The sequence below is a fragment of the Megalops cyprinoides genome, chromosome 19 (assembly GCF_013368585.1).
Source record: "Megalops cyprinoides isolate fMegCyp1 chromosome 19, fMegCyp1.pri, whole genome shotgun sequence".
NCBI lineage: Eukaryota > Metazoa > Chordata > Actinopteri > Elopiformes > Megalopidae > Megalops > Megalops cyprinoides.
Genome location: NC_050601.1, coordinates 26,472,697 through 26,482,990, shown reverse-complemented (window position 1 = coordinate 26,482,990; position 10,294 = coordinate 26,472,697). Strand labels below are relative to the sequence as shown.

At 42.4% G+C, this 10,294-nt stretch overlaps 1 protein-coding gene across 1 annotated transcript; it reads left to right on the top strand.

Annotated features, from left to right (window-relative positions):
• Positions 1-5,931: 5,931 nt before the first annotated feature.
• si:ch211-139g16.8 lies at positions 5,932-10,225 on the top strand. The gene is made up of 6 exons (XM_036552030.1): positions 5,932-6,013; positions 7,380-7,706; positions 7,853-7,953; positions 8,569-8,619; positions 9,416-9,529; positions 10,155-10,225. The coding sequence occupies exons 1-6, from the start codon at positions 5,938-5,940 to the stop codon at positions 10,206-10,208; spliced, it is 723 nt and encodes a 240-aa protein (XP_036407923.1). The 5' UTR covers positions 5,932-5,937; the 3' UTR covers positions 10,209-10,225.
• The last annotated feature ends 69 nt before the right edge of the window (positions 10,226-10,294 follow it).

The following is a 10,294-nucleotide window of genomic DNA, read 5'->3' as shown; positions in this document are numbered from 1 at the left end:
ATTTTCTGTAATTCAATGAATAAATAGTTTATTAAAAATGACCACATGGAAAGGCATATTTCTTATTACATTTTGAATTAATTACTCGACAAATAAAAAGGTAGGCTACTTACTCATATTTGATTATTTTTCTCCTTTCATTTAGATGTTTCATGTAAACGTTTTTTATCGTCATATCGCACAGTCCTAAATCATAAAGGTAGATATAACCAGGGTTAGAATTACGGGGGGATTAGAGTGGGTCTGACCCCCCCCTAATTAAGATTTGCCCCGCCCCCTCCAAAAGGGGGTGACTCCAGTTTTTTGGGCTTTTTTTGGGGGGGACGGGGGGGGGGGGGGGGGGGGGGGGGTCGAAAACATGAAACATTTATATATCGTTCTTCATGTAATTGTAAACATAACAATATATTTCCCATATTCATGCCTGGACTAATCTTGTAGTACGATTTCGGACACCCCTAAAGTGGACAATACCATTTCTTAACCTTGACGTTAGTTGAACGTCTCGTCCGGTCTGCCTGCCTCACTCATATCATTGCAGTGGCTCCCGACCTTATTTTCACTTCACTCCCGACCTGTTTTCACTCAGGAATTAAGCAGTTTTACCTGGTTGGGTAACTGAACAATATTAAAATCCATGTGTGCTGAAGGCTGAGTAACTGTATTAGTGAAATGTATGACTACTTTATTGAACTCAGATTTCATTCAGAGTCAACATGAGCAAGAGGAGAGGGGATATCTGGCACTTTTTTTTCGTACCAAAAAAGTAAGTAGAAACTTGTAAGAATTAGGCCTTAGAGATGATAATGCAGCCTGTATTTTCTGTGGTTGTCATGCAGGCTTAATACTGAGCAGGATAGTATGGGTGATGGTGAGTTTTACATTTATGTGCTGTTGTATTAAGGAAGCAGAGGGAGGTCAGAATGACAGTCAACAGGCAGGAGGAGGTCAGGAGGACACTGAGCAGGCTGGACCTAGTAGCAAAGAGGTGAGTTAGAAAGGAGACTGCACATAAAGATGTATGCCATCATACCAGATATTTAGGCAAATAGTACTTTTAGAAACTGATGGGATGTACAACAATCATGTCCTACTGTTCTCAACTAATATGCTAGGACTATTAAAAAAGTGTTAGCTACTGATAGTAAAGAAAGCATTACACCCATGAGCTGGTGTAATGGATTTGATTTATCATCATCATCTACACAGGCTGCAGACATTACGTTAAACAAGCAAGATACTGTAAGGATTGTAAGACTTCAGTTCACTGAAGCACGCGCCTGCGCTGTACTGGGTTCCCTTTATGCCCAGGAGAAAAAGTTGCCCCCCCCCCCCCCCCCCCCCCCCCCGATTGTCATTGTATAATTCACACATAACCTCCCCAACCTATCAATGCCAATCTCCCTTAAAAAAAAAAAAGACAAGCCCTAGGCAAACTTGACTTAGCCCCTGATCTTTTCAATAGCTAGAAATGCCCCTGGCATGGAGTCAGTAAGTGCAGGGCCAGTTCTGGGTATAAGCTGTATGTCTTTTACAGAGCGTTCCATTACTAGGGGACGCCATGTGTCATTGTTATTTATTTATTTATTGTAACACAGTTGAGCCCACATGTTGAATAAAATTATGTGTGGCGGGATGTGGATAAACAACTTACTCAACAACCTACCACAGTAGTTCATTGATTTAAAAAATGGCATTGGGCCTTGGAGATCTCAAGCCTTGGGTGACGTCATCCTTTAAATTTCACTTTTAATTTTAATCTTAAAAATTGTTAAGGTTAGGATCGGAGTTGCAAAATCTGATCCTACATCTGCACTTAAAGGCAACTAAAGCCACTTTTACACTGAAAACCAGCTTCAACACAGGGTGTCCAACCATAGTGCTTTTACACCAGGCTGTCAGCCCAGGGATTTTTCCCCTGTTTACACAGGAGCACCTCAAAGCCAGGTTTGAGAATCAGGTGTGGTGTACGGTCCTATAACCCCAGAAGACCCAGGAAAAACTTGGATTCCCAGCAGAGCATGTGGGCAGAGTGGAGCAACAGCAATTCTCAGCTCATTACTCAAAGCATTCTGTTATCACTCCTCTCCTGTTCTGCTCCAGGCTTTATGTGCCCTGCTCCAGTTGTGCACCCAGTCACATGTGAGAGAATGCATGCCGGGCACAGACTCTCCTTTCTATTGGGCGTAGATTAGCCACTGGTTTGTTGATTACTATCCAATTTAATCAACAAGTAATATTGATTAGACCTCGACGGTTGCTATTTTGAAGAAAAAATACACTCATCAAACATAAATTCAGGAACCTCGAAGATCTATGATTACTGGGACATTCAGAGGCTTAACCCGTGCTCTTGATAGTAGGGTACTCTCAATGCATGATTTTGGTAGTAATTATAAATATAAACAATTCAACGTTGGATAGTAAGTGACAGTATTTTAAAGAACCAACACTATTATGTTTAAGCCTATGATGTTTTAGTCACCACAAATGTAAAGACCACAAGATTTTTGATACCTTTGCTGTTTTTTTTTTTATGCATCAGCAAACAAATTGCATATGTATGGTACCTTGCCCTTGGTTTAAAATGTCACAATTAACACTGTCATATGTTATTGCCTCTAACAGACCTATTTTTGGTCTTACACACACATACAATGTATTGTAACACAATGTGATGCTTTATAGTGAGGGAAGGATCCTCTAAAAATCAACAGGAAACTTACAATTAGTTACAGGACCACTGATTTCCTATTTTAAACCTTATTTTGGTCATCATGCAACATGTGCATGGAAGCCATTTTGGTTCTTGAAAAATCATCGACAAAACTTTTTTGGATGGCACTTTTCTGTCATTTTCCATCCAATAAAAATTGCAAAAGTATGCAAAGTTGTATTTTATAATCTGTTCTTATTTTAATGTATACATCTGTTGAGAAATTGCTAAAATCTGTATGTTGCCTCAAGGCAACAATGTCCCATGATGGAATCTAAAAGCACACTGTTACTATGTAGTGGTATGTAGTATGTAGTAATCTACACTTCTCATGCAAACAAACTCTTGAGCAGTCAGATTATTTGACAATTGTCGAGTTACACCCCTGTCCACCTTCGCTTCGGCCAACCAAACAGCATCTGAGATGGGACGAAAAGAGGAAGGAGGCAGTGCAGGTGACTCCAAGCATTGCCATAACCTACAACAAAAACATGGGAGGTGTGGATCTCCTGTATTGACTAATTGCTTTCTACAGAACAGAGCTGACATCCAAGAAGAAGTACAGAATCATGTTCCAGATGGTGGATTTTACAGTGGTAGAGGAATGGTTCCTGTGCTGCAGGGATTGCAGGTACTGCAGCATGCCTGAGAAAGAACAGTGATAAAATTCAAATCTGAGACTGCTTGCTGTCTGTGTATAGAAAGGTCAGTTTGAAAGAAAGGGAAGCCCATCCAAAACTGTTGAGGTAAACCTGGCTGAGAAGAATCAGAGTGGGTGTGTTGGTGAGATCATATTACACCCCTCTGGCCCTCAGATGTCCATTGCCCTGCACCACTGGACCCACACAGAGGTGTTAGGAGTAATTCATCCACCATTGCTCTTAGGATTCACCTTGCAGTCTGGGCTAATGCCTGTTTGTCACGGTTTTAGGTGTGAACGCTTTACGCCCTTTGTTGCTCTTCAATAAATACCTTTCATTCTTTTTCTAGGCATTTATCAAAGAGCAAGATGTCACCATCAAGATGGTTCATCATTAGCACCTTAGCAGTTTCCTCAGCCTTAACTTCCATTGTTGCAGTTGAACCCCGTTAGGAATTTACAAGACCTCCTCTTGCACTCATGCCAGCTACAACTACTGGACTCTAGGCACAGCTTGCAGATACATGACAAGTGGGCTGTGGGAAGCAATTTGTGTATTTCAGATGACAGACACTTCCAGCCACCTTCTTTGCATAGATCATGCATGGCCCTTGCGCCCTTGCGTTTGTATTTATTGTCCAAAACCTGTAGTTGCACATCAGACATGCAGCTATTATTTTGTGTGCAGCGTCTGTAGTGAGAACATGGTCTCTGTAACGTTCTGCAGACAATGAGCCATCAAGGAACGCTAACCATTAGCTCTGTTGACACCCTGTTGCAGCCCACACCATCACACCCATGGCTGGTGCAACGGTACAATCCTACTTCTACGATTCACTGTCTCCACTGGAACAGACAGGACCATGTCTTATCACTGATCATAACACTGTTTCAAGTCATCTTGCTAGCCATTTAGTATATGTCCGGACTAAACTGTTTCAGAAGAATTGGAAAAAGCCCATGTTCACGATTAGGGTCAAAACGGGACCTCTTGAAGCTCACTCTCATGGGGCAGGGGCCTCTCAGATTTCATATGCGGCCAACAGAGGGCGCTGTTAGTCTGAAAGTAAACTTCAATATATGGTATTGCAGCGGGGCTATCCCTCAGATTTTTTTCACCAAAACGGTAGATAAGAAGCAGTGCTTCACTATTCTGTGCTTTTGAAGTGATGGTCAGATAAAGCACAGGGATCACCAGTGCTGTATTAACATGTTTCACAGAGAAAGGTGATTCTTAAGGCTTTACATCAATGATCTATGGCACTGTACAATGACATAATGTATGCAACAAAAATGTGTATCCATAGGACCATTTCCTTTGGTGTTCTGTATTTTTAATAATACAGGAAACTGTAGAAATTTGGGAGACAATTAGCATGAGATTGAAAGATTTGATTCAGTTTCACAAAAAGTAAGTCTTTACACACAGTGAAATGTCATTTCCTTCCATCTGACTTGAGCAAAATCAAAGCAAGAAAACCATGTACCTGCACTGGTCTTGAGCAGGCATTGACCCATTTACCACAAACCCTCAGAACAAAATAACACAGAAATGGTCATCAATCAAACATCTCATTCACTAAGGAGGAATATTACTTCCATTGGTGCCACAGTACTCCCTTAACACCTCATTGGTTAGGCCTGTCCCGTGGACCTGCCCCTTTACTGAAAAATTGAGAAATTACATCAAAGCCCCCATGTTACTGGACCCATTTGTGAAAGTACAAGTTGCTAAATAACATGGGGTTCCAGCATGCCCGTAACCAGCTATGAGGTCCGGACCCCTTTTTTTAGAGCTAAAAATAAAATTTGAAGCTAAATACCACTGGATAAAAAAATCAGTGGTTGAGAACTCCTCCGAGATGAGTGCATTCTTAATTCAGTTTAGAATTGTAATTAAGTGTCCGCTGTGTGTGAGAGTTGTGAGAGAGGGCGCGAGCGCAGCCCCTTGCATCATCAGCACTTCCACTGACAGCAGCAATTGGAATTTACGCACGTTGGCAGCAGCAGGTGGCTTGTGTGTGAACTGGCAGCATACCATTCGGTAAGAGAAAGCAATGATTGTTATGCCATTATCTGTAAGAAACATTCAAAACAGTAACCGTTTACAGCGTCTGGAGTAAATGCAATTGTATGAAACATGTTAAATATGCGTACTCTGGCCATGATGAAGGCCAGGCTATTTCTTTCATATTAGTAGGCTAGCAAATGTTTCACACATTTCAAAAGCGAAATTTGGAAATGAATAGTGTATAATGACGTTAGCTTGTAATGGTGTTACTCTCAAGCATTTTTCTTTTATTTTTATAGCTAGCTAAGGTTTCTAAGGTTTAGCTAAGGTTTCTATGTATGTAATGTTTATATGTGTACTTTTGACAAAACCTAAACACCAACAACCCCGGACCTCCCTATTTTTCAAACGCTGGTTACGGCCATGGGCTCCAGTGATGTAAGGAGGGAGTTTCATGAAGATCACACCACCACCAAGCCAAAGAGGAAGGAAGTGCCCTATGTTTTGCAAGGAGTCATAAGACTGCGGCTCCACAGACGTAAGCACACATACGCTGCTGCACAGTCAGATATGGCCGCCACTTTGAGCACCTCCCTGGCTGTGCTGGTCCTCCTGCAGCTTTCCCTCTCTCTAATCTGCATGGCAGGTAAGGACGGGGTTAATGAAGACTGGTATTAGCACACAGACGCAGTGCTCGTAGTGGTCATACATGTGTCCTCGCTAGTCTTGTGATACATCATGCTGAACTTAGCTGGATGTCACAGAGACCTAATGAATCAATCTGTGGATTTGCTTACTATTATAGACATTTACTATAAATGGAAAATCACCACTCCAGCTTGTTTCAGTGCTGATTGTTGTTAATTAATTTGCCTGTTAGAAACCATATTAACCATACACTTGGACAAAGACTTTTTTTTTCAAGTGCATTGTGTAGATGTAGTGTTAGTCCCTTCTAAACTTCTTCAAACTGAAAACGTAGTATTCTAGTGAGGAAAGAGCACATAAATGAAGGCTGTTCAACTTCACAACTCGGTGAGCAGGGCCAGGGATCCCGTTAGTTTTGCACTACAGAAGTCAGTAATGCTAAAGTCTGAAACTGTAAAATGGAGTCTATCTCAGTCCTCATCCTTGGTGGAGGGATTAGCTTTAATGTGCTCCTCAAAATGGTGGGATTATATAAAACAATATTATTTGGGCAGTGTTTGTCTACTCATTGGCAAGAAAGTCCAGTAACTACAACCTTTTTTTTATATATAAATAACCCTCACAGCTCACAGCCAAAGAGTTGTTTACAAAGAGAAGCCAAGTAGATAATAATAATAATAACAGTGATAATAGTCTATTCTCTGAACAATTCTGAAAAAACAGCAATGCTAGGGATTCTGTGTTGTGGGAGGTGTAATCTCTAAACTAAGGTCCTGACATGCTGTAGTCATTGACAAACCCTGTTGGTGGCAGGTTTGGCTTTCGTGAGTTTGAAAGTGATTATATTATTTAGAATTATTTTATTTAGAAAGTGATCTTCTAAACAGTCTCACACTATGTTTCGTAAAAATACTATTTAACAGTACAATTTTAAGTGGTATATTACCTTAAAATGAAATGAATTTGTCAGGTGATCCACAGTTGGAAGTGATCCACAGTAATTTGTGATGGTAACTGTTTTGACCCATGAAACTCCTTGAGCGTTAAGAGAGGACAGTCAATGAGCCTTTAGATACATGGCCTCCATTTATCCTTTTAAAGCCAACCCCAGACACACAGATTTTTAAAACAGAAATGTTTTTGCATCTGATTTATAACTAATTGGTTTCACATTCAGTTCTGCCATTCAGTTCTGCTTCAGCTTCAGATTCTCCTTTAAACTTCACCATTAGTTGTACTCCATTTGTACTCTCAGCTGTATGTTTCCTATATGAAAATCTGACTTTATAGCAATAATTAAAAAAAAGAAAACTGAAAAGAACAATGGCATCTGCGCATGTCATTGTGTTCTCTTCTCATGACAGTGCGTCAGGCTGACGTGTGCCGTGCCACGATCAGCCAGCTGAGCGAGATGACAGCGCAGATTGGGGCGGAGTCAGCCGTCCTCCCCTGCACAATCACACCCACATGCTCAAAGGCGGACACGCATAGCCACTGGTTTGTATTCAGGCAGGACTCTCACCACCACCTCAGCATCCAGCTTCCCAAATACAGCATCCATGAGGGAAACCTCAGCATCCACTCTGTCCAGGCCAATGACAGCGGGGTGTACTACTGTGCAGCGACACTGAAGACCTCCAACCAGCAGGTGGCGCCAAGCATAGGAAGTGGAACACGGCTAGTGGTGAGAGGTCAGTGCAGTTTGAGTTCTGGGTGTTTTGGCAGTTACCAGGACACTGGATTTAATTCACGTCGTGCTGCAGAAGGCAGCAGATGTTGCAATTTTTGTCTGTGCCATGCCCACTTTTACAAGCAACTCCTCTGCTTGTGTCCACAGAAAATCCCAGCACCATAAATGGGCAAGCACTGCTGTGGTCCCTGTTTGCAATCGCTGCTGTGTACAGCCTGATTGTCCTCATTCTGCTCATTTATAAGAAGGTACCGTAAGAGCAGTTATACAGGACTTGACCTGCAGAAAAGCACCAGGCCAAAGAGCTACTCTGTATGGGAAACCAAGGCTATTATAATAATAACGGTGATAACAGTTCACTCTCTAAAACAAAGAGGGAAAAACAATGCCCTAGTGCAATGATGGGAACAGGTGTAGGAGAGGCTATCTTGAAGATAAGACATGGAAACAAGATTCACTTTGGCCATTGAAGAGGGGCACCTCTGAACCTGTGGCATTTATCGCAGGATGTGTACCCCCCCCCAACCCCTTCCTTATCATTTTCTTTCATTCTATTTATACCTCTATTTTACTTTAAATATACCCCTCCCTCTCCATATCATCTATTGGGTATCACCCAGATGGGGGCTACATAGGCATTCAGATGACCCATCCACAGGGTAAAGCACTTTCAGACCTTTAATAGTGATCAAAGGTGCTATATAAATGTAAATCATTATATATCATTATTACTACCGAAAAGACAAGTCAGTTCCCTATGTTATGTAACCTGCTCTGTACAGGAAATGGACTAGTGTGAGTTGAGAAAGGCTTACCATGGTAGCAGACTGTAACAAGCTGAATGTTTTCTCTCTGTATGTTAGACCAGATGGGGCATGAGCCATGGAAGAAAAAGGAAGGACAGCTCAAGAAAGGTTTGATACCTTTTCTTTCTGGTTCTTTGACTGGCGTGATTGTTTGATCACCTTGGTAGCCAAAGGTAGTTTATCATCAAAAGAGAAATAAATCAGAAAGAGCTCTTTGACAAAGTTTACAGGAGGCGCAGCAAGTTTCCACTTTCGTGACCAATCACAGGAATACGCAGCCCCAGTCCTGGGTGGCCACAGGATCCACCAGTTGCTCTGCCCAAGCTCTCACTTATTTAATTAATAAGCTGCTATCCTGATATGAGGGCTTTGATCACTGATCCAGGATCAAGTTACCCAACCACTAAATGAGCACTCAATCATTTATTTAGAGTGCATACTGCTGTACGATCACTGATCAGGGTGAAGAATACATCCATACCAATTCCAGTTACTTCGATTACTGTTCCAGAAATCAATTGCTACATGACTGAAAGGGAACTGTAAAATCCACAGCAATGCCACCCACAAGATTCAGAACATCTGTTGGGGTACAATTTGTTCAGAGCTCTGCAGGGGTTTGGGGGAGATTTAGTCCATCTGCATTGACATCACTTCAGATCAAGCACTGCAGTGAGGCAGTGATCTTTAAACCACATGCATGGGCTAATAATCCATACCCATTCCCTGTTAGATGCCCATCCACCCATCCAGATAATATAAAAATCAGCATATGCAGGCGTTGTCTGGATGCCCATGAACGGGCAGCTAATTCGATAACACATGTGGACAGTAACATACATGGGGAGACGCAAACGTGACAGCTGAGTGTGACCGCTCTCCCTTCCCCTCTCCCTCCCTGCAGCCCACCTCCACCAGGAGGGCGCACTTCCGTGCTGTATTGCAAGAGTTGTATGGGAAGAGGTCCCTGCCCCATGCTGACAGGAACACAAACCACCAACGTTGTGACAAAAACCAGGTACCGTACCGACCCACGCGATCACACAGCCAGGCCAGTGCTCAAAGTTTACTGAAAAGGAAAACAGAACATATACAGAGTAGAGCTACAGCCATTGAGAAGGAGGGAGAGCTGCTCTCAATGAACAGAATGTAGCTCCAGAAAATTTCCTCTGTGAATGATGATGTAGAAGAGGGAGCTGTGGCCTTGTTTGCTGTTAGCTTGAAAGGCTGCCAGCAGATCTTACTCTGGCATATGGTTGCAACTTTTTCTTCTTCTCTGGGGAAGGAGGGAAGTTTGCATTTAAAATGAGAACTTGTATTTGAACGTGCTATACGTGTACAGACCACAGGTATTTGAGGGTTTTGATAATGATACAGTAGCCGGGGATGGACCAGCCCCCTCAACACAGGCTTCCTTAGTCTTCCCTGCTTGAAAACACTGCCTTTGTCACCAACTTGGGCTTTGCCTCTGATCAGACCAACTGCATCATCACTTGTGACTTACTCCACTCTTGCTTCACCTTTCGTCCCCTCTTATTCCACTCCTGCTTTACTCTGATCTTACTCTACATTTACCCCACTCTTACTCCACATTTACTCCGCTTGTACTCCACTCTTACTCCTCTCCTCTCTGTGTCTTCCAGTTTGAACATCCCCACACTCAGTCACCGGATGAGGATGTGTACCAGAACATGTGACAGAAGAAGAGGAGGGGAATGACAGATGGAGCCTCTCTTCCCCAGACCAGATGTCCGTCTGACCTCTACACAGAGACAGATGATTC